General features: G+C 41.2%; 2 protein-coding genes across 7 annotated transcripts; one reads left to right on the top strand and one right to left on the bottom strand.

The window, feature by feature from the left end:
• Positions 1-976: 976 nt before the first annotated feature.
• TCEANC (transcription elongation factor A N-terminal and central domain containing) lies at positions 977-14,719 on the bottom strand. Of its 6 annotated transcripts, XM_055106475.1 has the most exons (5): positions 14,529-14,659; positions 12,471-12,555; positions 8,073-8,189; positions 6,721-6,975; positions 3,096-5,345 (listed from the first exon to the last, which is right to left on the bottom strand). In XM_055106475.1, exon 5 carries the CDS (start codon positions 5,335-5,337, stop codon positions 4,282-4,284), a length of 1,056 nt encoding a protein of 351 aa, XP_054962450.1. In that variant the 5' UTR covers positions 5,338-5,345; positions 6,721-6,975; positions 8,073-8,189; positions 12,471-12,555; positions 14,529-14,659; the 3' UTR covers positions 3,096-4,281. The 6 variants fall into 6 exon arrangements, 5 of the variants coding, with proteins under 5 accessions (XP_054962450.1, XP_008972203.1, XP_034805888.1 ...); XR_010111305.1 differs by lacking the exons at positions 3,096-5,345; positions 6,721-6,975 and adding an exon at positions 977-1,544; XM_008973955.5 differs by lacking the exon at positions 6,721-6,975 and having other exon boundaries at positions 14,653-14,719.
• LOC130541163 (uncharacterized) lies at positions 14,050-14,843 on the top strand. Its single transcript, XM_057301108.2, has one exon. The coding sequence runs from the start codon at positions 14,427-14,429 to the stop codon at positions 14,841-14,843; it is 417 nt and encodes a 138-aa protein (XP_057157091.1). The 5' UTR covers positions 14,050-14,426.
• Positions 14,844-15,428: the final 585 nt, after the last annotated feature.

Genomic DNA, 15,428 nt, shown 5'->3' with positions numbered 1-15,428 from the left:
CTCCCACACTGGGTTAGTTGATCCTCTGGGGTCATCTGCACCCCTTTCCAGTGGGTGTCTCTCTCAGAGCTCTTAAAAGGTAAAATGATTGCTGGCTGCATAGCATGGCGCTTCCCCTGCGTTTCGTGGGGCTTGAGGCCTGGGATGGTGTCTTAATCATCTCTTTGCTCCCGGCACCTGGAAAAGTGAAAGCAATGTGCAATCATGAACACAGAGCATTTCTGATGATGCATGCTAACATTTGTGGAAATCTATTATTATTATTATTTTTTAGATGGGGTCTGTCTCTGTCACCCAGGCTGGAGTGCAGTGGTGCAATCATGGCTCACTGCAGCCTCAATCTCCTGGGCTCAGGTGATCCTTCCACCTCAGTCTCCTGGGTAGCTGACACTACAGGCACACACCACCACGCCTGGCTAATTTCTATATTTTTTGTAGAGACGGGGTTCAGACTGATCTCCAACTCCTGGGCTCAAGTGGTCCTCCCACCTTGGCCTCTCAAAGTGTTGGGATTACAGATGTGAGCTACCACGTCTGTCCAGGAATCCCAGTTTTAAATAATAATGCAAATGGGACTATATGAGGTTGTCATCTGGTCTCCCTTCTGATTGTGGGGCTCTTCTGAAAGCCTAGGTACTTACAGTATCTGAGAGATACAAAAATAACTACTTTAGTAAAATATTTTGCATTTACTGGGAAGTTATAAATAACAAAGCAGTCTGACCCAGAAGATGAAGGCCCAGCCCTTGCCAAAGCAGTGGAGCACTGCCAGCTGCAGGCTTCCTGACTGGTATTTAGAATGGTAGTGGCGAATGAAAGGAGCCTCTCATCACAGGAAGTGCTCAGGGAAGAGACAGAGCTCCAATTGTATCCAACTTTTTATCTCAGAAAAGTAACACAGACAAAAGGAGAGTGATGTGGGAAAATCCATCAAGAGTCAAGAGAGCGTTCCTGCATTCAGGTATAACAACTGGTGTTTATGCCCTATGCAGGGACTCCCAGTAACCATGGCAACCCGAGTATAGGATATACTTGTCCAATGCTGAATTTCTGCATTGTCTATTATTGTTTATTATGGGCCATGGGTAGGGAATTTGGGATTTAGTGTATTTTATGAAATATCCATTTGCAAAGTTGTCAAGGACTTTGCTGACTATAAGGATTCGGGGAGCCCAGACTCTGTGTACTCTTGCTTGAAGCCAGTTATTTGACATTTGGATCACTGCCAAGGGTCACCTGTTGTCCCTGCATGCATCCTTGCTTCCTTCTCTTCTAATTCAATATAACAGCCAGAGTGATCCTTCCTAAAGGGTGTTAAATCTCATCACCACAAACTCCCTAGCTTCAGTGGTTTCCCATCATGTTTTAAGAAACCCTCCCAAATCCTTACCATGGCCGACCGACAAGAGCCCTCACGATGGCCTCTTTGACTGCATCTCTCATCCTTGTTCCCCTTGCTCACTGTGACTTAGCTGCCGTGGACTCTTGCTGGAACTTGAGTGTATCAGGCACTCTCCTGTCTCAGGGTCTTCCATTTGCTGTTTCTGTAAAAGTGATTTTAAATTAAAGAGTCTTGGCCAGGCACGGTAACTCATGCCTATAATACCAGCACTTTGGGAGGCCGAACACTTTGGGAGGATCGCTTGAGCCCAGGAGTTTGAAACCAGCCTGGCAACATGATGAAACCCTGTCTCTACAAAAAATACAAAAATTAGCTGGGCATGGTGGCACGTGCCTGCAGTCCCAGCTACTCAAGGGAGTGGGGATGCTGAGGTTGGAGGATTGCTTGAGCCCGGGAGGTTGAGGCTGCAGTGAGCTGAGATGGCGCCACTGCACTCCAGCCTTGATGACAGAGTGAGAACCTGTCTAAAAAAAAAAAAAAAAAAAAAAAAAAAAAATCTTTACCCTGCAGTCAATTTTAAAGAAAGTCCTTTCCTTTTAGGGGAAAGGACATAGGATGTGAAAGAATTACCTATAGGCAGAAAATGTAATGCTGTCTCATTAACCAAAAGAAAAACACACAGATTACTATTTTCCTATCTCAAGTTGCAAAACTCACGAATAAAGATGAAATGAAATGAGGAAGACCACGCAGATTGGTTTTTTTGTTTGTTTGCTTGAGGTGGAGTTTCTCTCGTTGCCCAGGCTGGAATGCAATGGTGTGATCTTGGCTCACCGCAACCTCTGCCTTCTGGGTTCAAGTGATTCTCCGGCCTCAGCCTCCCAAGTAGCTGGGATTACAGGCACCCGCCATCATGCCCAGCTAATTTTTGTATTTTTAGTAGAGACGGGGTTTCACCATATTGGCCAGGCTGGTCTTGAACTCCTGACCTCAGGCAATCCGCCCGCCTCGGCCTCCCAAAATGCTGGGATTACAAGCATGAGCCACCGCACCCGGCCAGACCATGAAGGTTTTTATATTTTGGAGAGTAAGGAAATTTCCATTTTAATTACTTTTATTTGTCTGAACATTTAGTTTACCAAATTCCAATATAAATAAAAACTACACACATACACACAAACCCCCAAAGCAAAACATAAACACCGACTTGAACTAATCAAATTTGGTTTTTATGTGCTGTGCTCTTTCGTAACCACTGAATAGTTTTTCAGATTATTCCAAGTCATATGAAACCACACTTTGTGAAACTTCGAGTTTTAGATGACCTTGCAAGTTAAGGACTAAACATGTTGCATCACAAAAAGCAGCCCTGGGAAGACACGGGAGCAAGTATATCAAAATAGATTTTACACTTGATGGCATTGAGCCGACTCTTCCAAATTATTTGAAAATACGAACATATTTTACTTTTATGCATGTTTTGGAGAATTCTGTCAGGCAGGTAAAGTGTACACACAGTTAGGCCTTCAGAGCTCCAACAAAGGAAGAGAGTTAGGAGAAAAGAACTGGTGAGAAAGTGAAATGGTAGGTTTGTAGAGACCGCCAAAGTAAACTTTTTAAAACTATAAAACGGTGAACATTCCATGAGTTTTTTAAGGAAAAAAAATCAGCCATAATCACATAGAAGGCGTGTTGTAGTCAAACAATTATATAAACTGGTTAAACACTGTTTGCAAAGGCCTCAAAGAGGTAATTTTATCTTCAATTCATTTATTAGATAAACGTCTGTTACTACATTCAAAGGCTAAAGTGATGGGCTTCCTCTGACAGACTAATGACCATTAATGTCCATCTCAAGGACACTTGTCCTTGAGAACATGAAGACTCCTGACATCAGAAACTAAACATCCTAGAGTTTACATACCCCCGAAAAACCTGTTCACAGGGGGAAAAACAAAAACAAAAACAAAAACAAAAAACAACTACGAAACTCCTTCAACTAAGCAAGAGGGCTCCAAACAAAATTCTAACTGCGGGATGAGTTCCAGGGTGACTTTTGTGGTTGAAGGGAGACCTATAAATGAGAAAAGAGAGGGGAAAAGAATGAAGATCTAGTCACTCAATGTTGGAGTTTAAACACATTCTTCATTTTGTCCCCGACCTCCAGGAATACATTTCTCAGAAGTCGATATTGAGCCAGTCTCAGTGAGTCAGGAGGGAGAAAATCTGGGATCTGTCAGAATTGGTACTATTTATGGTTGTGTCACTTGGACATGTCACCACACCTCTGTGGACCTGTTTCCTCATTCGTGAAGTGCCTGGAATAACATTCTTGTCTTAGAGCTGTAAAAAGGATCAAATGAGAGCCTGTTTCTGAGTAGTTCTCAACTCTGACTGCATCTTAAAATAACTTGAGGAATGAAAAAAGAAATGTTGATGCCTGGGTCCCATCTCATAGGTTCCAACTGAATTGTTCTAGGGTGGGGTCTCAGCACCAGTGGGTTTTCAAAGCTTCCCAGATGATTTTAATATGCAGCCACTGCTGAGAGCCACAGGCCTATTGCTAAAGTAGCACTTCTCAAACTATCCTATCCTGGAAGATTACCTGGGGATGCTGTCAAAATGCAGATTCGGATTCAATGGTGTGAGGCCTGGGAATGCATTTCCCACAGTCTCCCAGTTTATGCTGGGCTGTTCTCACCCACACTCTGTCTACAGTAAGGTACTAAATGGCCACAAGGCACAATATAAATAGTCATCCACTCCCTCTCCCCAAACTGTAACTTTTAGGGATGGTGGTGGCAGCTTCAGCTAATGACTTTCTTTCCTCCTTTTTCTGTTTTAGAGAGTAGTGTGTATAAGATTTTTAAAAGCACAAAAGGGTTGTACAAATAAAAGGTATCACTCCGGTTATCTGTTAAGAGAACACTGATTTACAGTTACAAGCACACCCACTTGCTATGGTACCACTGCTCCCCACATTCGTTACAAATTACATAAGTCATCATTTGTTCATCTGGGTTTGAATTCCGCACCCAGCTGGGAAGGAAAAGTGTTCCTCTGTCAATTACAGTGACTTTGCAATTGTATTTTTCACAGCGTCTGCATTTTATTTTATTTGTCTGTGTGCCATCAATTACTTGGGGAAGGTAATGTTCCTGGATACAAGATTCCGTGTAGGAGGCTCTCAACTGCTTCAGTTCCTTATTTGCCATCTCCATGACAGTCATTTCAGCAAATTCTCGTGGAGACGTGGTCCCAGAGAGCAAGTTTTGTTGTAAATGAGAATTTCTGGGGTTCTTCAAATTGGCAACTTTGCTTCTGATGCAAGTTTTATATTTTTTGATGTTCTTTGAATAAAGGGTAAAAACATGCTCTTCAATTTCTCTTGCAAAGTTTTGCCACAAATCAGCTTTGGGTTGATCTGTGGAAGAACTAGTTAAAGCTGCATAAAGAAGCTCTATGCATTTAGTTCTCATGGGTGTTGTGGGATCCAGCAACTCACTCGATCTCTTGCCAGTGGATTCAGGGTCACCATCCCCAAAATGCTCTTCCTTAGGTTTCAATTGAGTGGCTCTATTTTCAGGCACAATCATTTCACTGAGTTTTGCAACGTCTTGGGAAGACAGAGAATTCGAGCTGCAGATGCCCAGTGTCTCATTCTGACTTGGGTCATGAGAAGGTCCTGAATTTTCTTCTTTATTATCCCTCACAGGAAATAATTTAGGGCTGTTCCTCGCTTTGGAGTGAGTCTGTTTATAAACAGCTTTCCACTTTGATAGCAAACACTTGGCTTTCTTTTTCAAAGCCACAGAGGGGCAGTTTTTGAGGACTCTGTACACAGCTCTGACCACATCTGTCTCCTGGAGATGCTCCTTAGTCACATAAATTGTTTCTAGCTCAGTAAGGTGGTTGCCAAGATCCTCAAAATTCCTTTTGGACATCAGTTGCTCAATAAGAGAAGCTCTGGCAGCTATCTGGTTCTTGTCAGACATCTTTACAGCTGCAAAGAAAAAAGAGGTTTCAGTTTTCTTAAGTTTGCCGTTGCTAGTCGCAGCTTCTGGATACTAAAATAGCACTTTCTGTCAGTTACCTAGGCAATGTTTTCCGAAGGAGTCATGTAATACAAATGTATGCGACACGCTAGAAAATGGAATCTTTAAGGTGGTATGGTTTACTCTCAAGAGTTTAATTCCTAAGAGTGAAAAACAAACAAACAGTATTGCAGAGCCTCTACATAACATCTGCTTAAGAGGCTTGCCGGAGGATCTGCTATAGCTTTTCCACCTCCAATTTTACAAATCAATGATCTTTCTAGATTAGTCAATCCATTTGGGTGGAATCCGGTGGTCATGTTGGAGATGAAATCATGCCGGTGTCAGCATCAATACGGCAATGCTGAACAGTGCTAGACAATTTTTCCCCAGAGTCAGCTATATAACTGAACTACTTGCTCATTTCATAATCTTTAAAGTGGTACTCTTCTGAAAATAAAAGAGAAACAAGACAGAAAGGGTTTGCTAATGTCTCAAGCAATCTAAGGAAAATGTGAGACAGCACAGGTTGAAAAGCAGCTAGAGATATGTCTGCGGGTCCCAAAAGCCAACAGGCTACACTGTGCTGCCTTAGGAGTCTTCTGAACAAGGGAAAGGTTCAGACTCAACGATCCAGATGATTTATGACTTTAGACTAACTGGTTCTTACATTTTGGTTTTGTTAATTTTTAAAAAATTTTTAAGTGTAAAGAGTTGCTCAATGATTATGTCTGTGTGAATTTCATCCTAGGCAGGCAAATGTTTACTTTTATCTATGCAGTCTATTTTTTCCCTCCACATAATGTACATAATCTTGTCTATATAATACCCTTGGATCTATATTTATCTGTCTGGTCTAAATGTGAACATAAGCATCTTGATGGCAGGGACTGTGTCTTTTCAAAAATCCATGGGCTCTGTTTTATAGCACTTGATATTAAATAATCACCACCGAACATACACAGGCTAAAAACACTGAAGTGTTTAGAGAGAGAATTCACGCAATCTTCCCAGACACCATATGACAAGTGACATAAAACATAATGACCTTTTAGTAATTCTACTTCCATAAATTTACTTTAAGGAAATGAGAGATGTGGAGACTGCATATGTAAGAATTTTCTTCTAAGGAGAAATTGGAAGGCCCTCAAATGGTTAAATGGAGAATGGTTAAAAATATGGCACACTCCTAGGATACAATAATATAACCATTTAAAAATCATGTATTTAGATAATATTTAATGACATGGAAAAATGGTCATAAAGTTAGGTGAAAAACAATCAAGATGTAAAACTATATAAAAGATTAAACAGTTAACATATGGGCCGGGCATGGTGACTCACCCTGTAATCCCAGCACTTTGGGAGGCCGAGGCAGGCAGATCACGAGGTCAGGAGATCGAGACCATCCTGGCTAACATGGTGAAACCCCATCTCTACTAAAAATACAAAAAATTAGCCGGGTGTGGTGGCGGGCACCTGTAGTCCTAGCTACTTGGGAGGCTGAAGCAGGAGAATGGCGTGAACCTGGGAGGCAGAGTTTGCAGTGAGCCAAGATCGTGCCACTGCACTCCAGCCTGGGCAACACAGCAAGACTGTCTAAAAAAAAATAATAATAAATAAATGAATAAACCAGTTATCATATGACCCAGCAGATCCAAGAGAAATGAAAACATATGTCCACACAAAAACTTGTATACAAATGTTCATAGCAGTATTATTCACAATAGCCAAAAATGGGAAATAATCGAAATGTCCATCAACTGATGAATGGATAAATAAAATGTGATTTATCCACACAACAGAATATTATTCTGCCATGAAAAGGAATGAAGTATTGATACAGTTACAACATGGATGAACCTTGAAAACATTATGCTGAGCAGAAGCAGCCAGACAGAAAAGTCCACATATTGTATGATTTTATTTACATGAAATGTCCAAAACAGGCAAATCTATACAGACAGAAAATAGATCAGTTGTTGACTAGGTAGGGTAGGGCAGAAGGGCAGTGGGGTGAAGGAGGAGGAGCAGCTGATAAAGTTCAGGGATTTTCTTGGGAGGTGGTGGCACACATAAATCTTCTCAAGATTTATTTGTGGTGATGGGTTATACAACTGAGTATACTAAAAAACACTGAATTGTACACTTTAGGTGAACTGTATGGTGCGTGAATTACATCTGAATAAAGGTGTTATTTAAAAATAGAATTTGATCCAAATTTTATTTAAGAATTACATGTGAAAAGACTGAAAAGAGATACACAAAATTTTAAAGAGGGGCATTTTCTGAATGGTAAGATTTTAGGTAATTTTCATTTGTTATTTTCCTCTTCTGTATTTTCTGTGATGAGCATGTATTGCTTTCATAATCAGAAAAGTTATTGGTCTAACGCAATTTCATGATAAACTATATGCACTTAAGATATACCTACTGAAAAATGGTATGAGCAATGAATCAATCACCTTCTACCCACCTCCCCTCTGGAACGAGAATGTACATAACACTACTGAACTGTATACTTAAAAAGGCTTAAGACAGGCTGGGCGTGGTGGCTCACACCTGCAATCCCAGCACTTTGGGAGGCCAAGGTGGGTGGATCATGAGGTCAAGAGATCGAGTCCATCCTGGCCAACATGGTGAAACCTTGTCTCCACCAAAAATACAAAAAGTTAGCTGGGTGTAGTGGCGCATACCTGTAGTCCCAGCTACTCGGAAGGCTGAGGCAGGAGAATTGCTTGAACCCGGGAGGCAGAGTTTGCGGTGAGCCGAGATCATGCCACTGCACTCCAACCTGGCGACAGAGCGAGACTCTGTCAAAAAAAAAAAAAAAGGGCTTAACACAGTAAATTTTATGTTTTGTATATTTTATCACAATTAAAAATTTTTTAAAGAAATATGAAGAAAAGGTCAATAAAAGAACATATAAAATGAAGAGCAAAGTGCTTTTTGGTTGTTTATACATAAATACATTAACTTCTATAGATTTACTCATTTTGCTGGTAAGACAAATTGCTGCTTTCACCCCACTGAAACCCCGAAGCTATAATTACAATTCCCTTTAAGAATTACCTTGAAACTCAGACCTTCAGTTGAGAAATTCTGACCTGAGTCAAATATTGCTTAACTTCCTTTTGGGCGCTGTAGGCCCATCTCTTATTCACCATCTTTCTCAATGCCTAGCAAACCTCCATCCTGATTTCAATAGTAATGCATATAGAATGCAGGCACATTGAATGTTTCTTCTTTGTTAGGAAACTTTTCAACGAGTCGGGGAGGGCTCAAGTATATTGAATAGCTTGAAACTTTATCACTGTGACACAACTGCGTGACTTCAAGATCTGAAGCAGACAATTCTGAGAGAAATGTTCGCTAATAGAGGGTGTGAATATTTTTTATTTTTCTGTGCTGTCTTGCCTGTTGTTTATTGAGAGTTTGATTCTTAGGAAGACCTCTTTTACTGTATGCAGTCTTTAAAAGTGGAATTTTAAAAAGGCAAAAAAGAATTATCTTTTAAGTGCTGGTTCACAATAATTAGGAAAATTACATAAGATCCTGAATTGATGGCCCTTTGTGAAACTAACTTTAAAACAAAACAAAACTGACTGCCCCAGGTTTTCTACATTCCAGCTCCCTCTGGTGGTTAAAAATGTAGGACTCAGAATCTTGGTTATGTAAGGGTACTTAACTCTTCATATTTGGGGATAAAGTTTGAGGGGAGATGCACCTGTTTGAGATGCAGTAATCGATTTCTGAGGCAATTATGAATACTTATCTGAATGCAAAGCCACAGGTGATATAGCCACTCTTAAGAGACGATATTCACATTTCAGAGGGAAGGTGGGTAGAAGGTGATTGATTCATTTCTCACTATACCATTTTTCAGTATGTATATCTTAAATGTATACAGTTTATCATGAAATTATATTAGACCAATAACTTTTCTGATTATGAAAACAATGCATGCTCATCACAGAAAATACAGAAAAGCGTAAAAGAACAAATGAAAATTACCTAAAATCTCACCATTCAGAAAATGCCCCTCTTTAAAATTTTGCGTATCTCTTCAGTCTTTTCATATGTAATTCTTAAGTAAAATTTGGATCAGATTCTATTTTTAAATAACACCTTTATTCAGATGTAATTCACATACCATACAATTCCCCTAAAGTGTATAATTCAGTGGCTTTTAGTATATTCACAGTTGTGTAACCCATCACCACAAATAAATCAACTTTAGAAGATTTATCTGTGCCACCACCCCCCAAGAAAATCCCTGCACTTTAGCAGCCACTCCTCTTTCTTCACTCCACTGCCCTTCTGTCCCACCCCACCAAGTCAACAACTAATCTTTTTTCTGTCTGTATAGATTTGCTGTCTGGACATTTCATGTGAATAAAATCATACAGTATGTGGTCTTTTGTATCTGGCTTCTTCTATTCAGCATAACGTTTTCAAGGTTCATCCATGTTGTAGCATGTATCAGTACTTCATTCCTTTTCATGGCAGAATAATATTCTGTTGTGTGGATAAACCACATTTTATTTATCCATTCATCAGTTGATGGACATTTTGATTATTTCCCATTTTTGGCTATTATGAATAATACTGCTATGAACATTTGTGTACAAGTGTGTGTGTGTTTTTTTTTTTTTTTTGAGATGGAGTCTCGCTGTGTCACCCATGCTGGAGTGCAGTGGTGCAATCTTGGCTCACTGCAATCTACACCTCCTGGGTTCAAGTGATTCTCGTGCCTCAGACTCCTGAGTAGCTAGGATTACAGGCATGTGCCACCACGCCCGGCTACTTTTTGTATTTTTAGTAGAGACAGGGTTTCATCATGTTGGCCAGGCTGGTCTCGAACTCCTGACCTCAGGTGATCCACCTGCCTTGGCCTCCCAAAGTGCTGGGATTACAGGCATGTGCCACCACACCCGGCCTGTGTACAAGTTTTTGCATGGACATATGTTTTCATTTATCTTGAATCTGCTGGATTATATAACTCTGTTTAATCTTTCATATAGTTTTGCATCTTGATTTTTTTTCACTTAGCTTTAGGACTATTTTTCCACATCATTAAATATTCTCTAAAAACACGATTTTTAAATGGTTATGTTATTGGATCATCCTAGGAGTTTGCGATAGTTTTTAATCATTCTCCTATTTGGGGCCTTCCAGTTTCTCCTAAGTTTGAAGAAAATTCGTACATATGCGGTCTCCACATCTCTCGTTTCCTTAAAGTGAATTCACAGAAGTAGAATTACTAAAAGGTAAATATGTTTTATGTCACTTGTCATATGGTGTCTGGGAAGATTGCGTGAATTCTCTCTCTAAACACTTCAGTGTTCTTAGCCTGTGTATGTTCGGTGGTGATTATTTAATATCAAGTGCTATAAAACAGAGCCCATGGATTTTTGAAAAGACACAGTCCCTGCCATCAAGATGCTTATGTCCAGCACTCTTTTCATCCTCCCAAACTGAAAACTCTGCACCCATTAAACAACTCCTCATTCTTCCCTCCCTCCAGCCCCTGGCAATCACCACTCGACTTTCTGTCTCTATGGATGAGACTACTCTAGGTACTTCATGTGAGTGGAATCATACAGTATTTCTCTTTTTGTGACTGGCTTATTTCACTTAGCATAATGTCCTCAAGGTTCATCCATGTTGTAGCATGTGTCAGAACTTCCTTCCTTTTTAAGAATGAATAATATTCCATTGTCTATACATAACACATTTTGTTTATCCATTCAAATGTCAACGGATACTTGAGTTGCTTCTGGCTTTTGGCCATTGTGAATAACACTGCTGTGAGCACTGGTATACCAATCTCTCTTTGAGACCCTGCTTTCAATTCTTCAGAGTATATACTCAAAAATGGAATTGCTGGATCATATGGTAATTCTATTTTTAATTTTTTGAGGACCCACTGTATTGTTTTCCATTCCCTTCCACATTTTTAACAGGATTTAAATCCAGTCAAACTTTCTAGTCCTCTGTGGGACCATCATGTGGATATAAAGGATTTATTGCCCTAGGAGGGTATAATGTGGAAGCCATTGAAATACAAAATTCTGACAATTGCCATAAAAAGACAAAGTAAGGCATATGTCCAGCTTAGTTCTACATAGTTCATTCAATAAATATATATTAGGGATTGAGTATGTGCTAGATGCTGAGCCTAAAGAGACAGTCTCTGCCTTGAAGGAGCTGATAGCCTAGTGGAAGTAATACTGGCAAGAAACTGGCCAGTTACAACACCTGTGGAATTTCAACATGGACAGACACTGGCTGCTAGGGGAAACACACGCAGGATGGTACCAAACCCTATCTGGGCTCGCCATCATCTGGACAGCTACAATTTGCTTCTTTACTGCCTTCACTCTACTTCTGGTACTCACAAGGCCCAACTGTGAGTCTGGCACTTTGTTAGAGGGATCATCCTCTAGTACAGATCTCAGAAAGATATTCCCTCATTTTCCTGCTGAAAGCCCTTGAGAGGTTTCCCCTTGCTTTCATGATGGAGCCAAAGCTCCTTGGCCAGTGGCAAAAAGAGCCCTAGCAGGCCTCCCTCTTGACTACTCTCAACCACTGATGGGCACGGCTCTGTGCCTTTGCTCAAGCAGCATCCCAAGCCTGGCTGATCTCTCACCATTAGTGGTTCTCAAGCCTGGCTGCACATTAGAATCCTCTGGGGAAATTAAACAACAAAAAACAAAAACAAACAATGGCAGGGCCTCACTCCAGATAGGATGAATTAGGATCTCTGAGGGTAGGGCCTGCATATTGGCTCAGCTCTCCAGGGTGACTCTGATTTAAACCACACACAGGCATACAACCCTCTTCCACACCCCAGCAGGACCTGCCAGTTAGGCTGCCATCAGCCCCAAAGACAGCTCTGGTTCTGCTCCTGGACCGAATGCAGACAACTCTATGACTGGTTTTTCTAGATGAGTCCCATTCAGTCAGAAAAGATTTAAAACACCTACTGTGTACAATGCAGCTGACAACCTTCTCTACAAATTACAAATGACAACTGTAATATTTTAAGTGTCATAATGTACACAATTCCTGATATTCACCCTCTCACTTACCTCTTCACAGTGGAAGGCAACATATATTTATTGAGCAACTCTCCAGGCCATACACACTCCAGTCATCTCAATCCTCACAACACTCCTGAAATACAGATAATGGCTTATTTTCATCTTACAGGTGAGGAAACCTGCTAAAAACAGTAAATAATTTGCATGTTTTTTTTCATGGTGTTAATCACATTTAAAAAACGTTTTTACTGCCTTCCCCACAAGACCATAAGAGAAGATCCACATGTTTTATTCACCTATACACACCTAGCAAACACCCAGTCAGTGCTTACTATTACTTAACACATTTTTGTTGTTGTTAAATGAGTAATGAGCATCCAGGATGCTCTCTCTCTTCTCTGCTTGTGAGCTTCATTTCTTTTCACTACACACCAGCTTGCTTGTACTCATTGCACCTAAGCCCAGTGCCCCTTGGCTTCTTTCGTAGGAGACCAAGCCCATCTCGATTCTAGTTCAAAAAAATCATTCAAAAATTCTAGTTCAAATAAATCTTGTTAAAAAAAACAAAACAAACAAACAAACAAACAAAAAAACCATGGTGCCTACTGTGGGCTAATGAAGTGGGTTTGAGGGGTCAAAACATTTGCATAAGGAAAGTCAAGCAGGTCCAGTTCCCAGAAGTGAGGGGTGCTGAGCAAGTTGGATAAGTTTCTTGACCATTCTGTGCCTCAATTTCCTCATCTACAAAATGGGAGAAATCCAACATCCTAGGATTAATGAGAATTAAATGAAAGTCTTGATAAAGTGCTTTGAACTATGGCTGTCACACAGTAAGTGTGAATAATAGGATGTGAATCTACAATTAAAAGGCTTAAAAATATCTACCAAACCAGGCATTGTTCTACAGCAGGGGGTCAGCACACTTTTTCTGTTAAAGATCAGAAGGTATATATTTTAGGCTTTGTAGGCCATACAATCTCTATGGACTACTCAACTCTGCTGCTCTTGTAGCAGCAACAGCAGATACAGAAAATAACATAAATGGATAGGCATGATCTTGCTCTGGTAACACTTGTTTACAAAAACAGGCAGGCTGGATTTGGCTGCAGGCCATAGTTTGTTGACCCTTTTCTAGAGCAGGGCTGTGCAACATATATATAACATGTAAACCACAAATATGATTTAAAATTTTCCAGTAGTCATGTTAAAAAATAAAAATTGGTGAAATTAATTATACATTTTATTTAACCCAGTGTATCCAGAATAGTCATTTCAACATGTGATTAATACAAACAAATTGAGATATTTTACATTCTTTTTCATGCTAATTCTCGAAAATTCACTGTGTCTTACACTTACAGCACATCTCAATTCGGACTAGCCACATTTCAAGTGATCAAGCCTTATGTAACTAATGGCTATCATTATTGGGACACCACGGTTCTAGAACTGATGCTAATATGGATAATGCTTAGGTGCATACCTATACCAAAAAGTGTATACAGTGCCAGGAAAAGTAGGCACGAAATATGGTATTGGATCCATATAAAAACTTATAAAGATTAGCTAATATTATAGTAAGCAAGGTGCACACATCTGCACAAAAATGGCCTAAACCCTGAGAAGAACGAGAGGAAAGGTCTGGAAACAATGTTTCCAGAAGTTTGTAACAAGTCAAAAATAACCTAGATCTGTTCAGATCTTTAGATCTCTTTAAAGCCTAAAGAGAAACTGTAACTTTCTAGCCCTAACCCACTTAACAGTTCCCCAGCTTCACAGGGAGCCCCGCCCTCTATGGAGAGAAACGATGCCAAATGTTGGCAGCGGTGTAGCGGTTACTGAACAGCCACTCAGCACTGCACTAGGGCCATTTCCCTTAATGGTGACCCCTAGTAAAGGCGCAGCGAGAGGAAGGGACCAGCCCAACTGCCCGGTCTAGCCCGGGTTCGAGTTCCGGTGGGTGGGGTCGAGCAACATGCAAAGCCTGCCGCTAATCATCTTGGGATGACGGCCCGGCACCCAGCACACAAACAGCGACAGTCCCGAGGGTTCAGCCCACTCTGGCGACCTCGACAGTCAGAGAGGAAGGGGCGGGGGTGCGAGCACCTTCGGATCTACGCCGCCCAGGGCGCACCGGAAAGCTGCCGCGAGCCGGGGTGGGCTTCCGCTGGGAATAAGGGCTCGCCTTTTTGCGGGACACAGGCCCTGGCAAACCTGAAGCATGACTCACCGAAAAGCGCAGGCGCAGTTCCGGAGCCTTCAGCTGCCCAGTGCCCACGGAGAACTTCCGATCACCCGGACTGGGACAACGTCAAGGCTCAGCCAATCCAAGCCCACAGGCCGGCGCACGTGGTCCTGGGACCCAGTGCAGGCGCGCTAGGGAAATGGCTGCCGTGGGACTGCGCTCGCGCGGCTTCCTAGAGGAGGAGCCATGGCCCCGCCCCGGGCCCGAGAGAAAGAAACTGCACTTTCGTTTTTTAGCAGCAAAGTTTGTTGATGTACTTTACAACTTATCTTTTCTGCTTCTACTCAGGACAGTCAAGACAGTGCTCAGCTAGATGTTCACATAACTGTAGACATAAATGTGAATCTATTTAACGCAGTAATTAATTCAAAAAGTGTTTTTAGCATCCTAGCATGCATCAGTTGATATGAAAGTAGTAAATGTTAATTGAGTGGTCTTGTGCATCCTGGACTTCTCATCTGTGCATATTCTCATTCTTTGCCTGCAAAGGGCCAGTAAAAGCACAGTGATGGTTGAACGAATGTGACAGCCTCCTTTGCTGATGCCTTACCCCAAGGTAATTTGGGGAAAGGTTCAGGGAAACAGAGTATCCAATCCAATACTCTGGACTGGGTGCTGGCAGGAAGGAGGGCGATTGTATGATTAAGTATCATAATAAATCTTACCTAAAAGGAGGGGAGACAAGACCAGTGACTCATTAACTGGGATAGGGGATGTTTGGTCATTTTTGTGGTTTGGACAATGTTTACGTTTTTTCAGCA

This window comes from Pan paniscus, chromosome X (assembly GCF_029289425.2).
Source record: "Pan paniscus chromosome X, NHGRI_mPanPan1-v2.0_pri, whole genome shotgun sequence".
Lineage (NCBI taxonomy): Eukaryota > Metazoa > Chordata > Mammalia > Primates > Hominidae > Pan > Pan paniscus.
The sequence above is the reverse complement of the archived record's forward strand: the minus strand, read 5'-3'. Positions and strand labels throughout refer to the sequence as shown.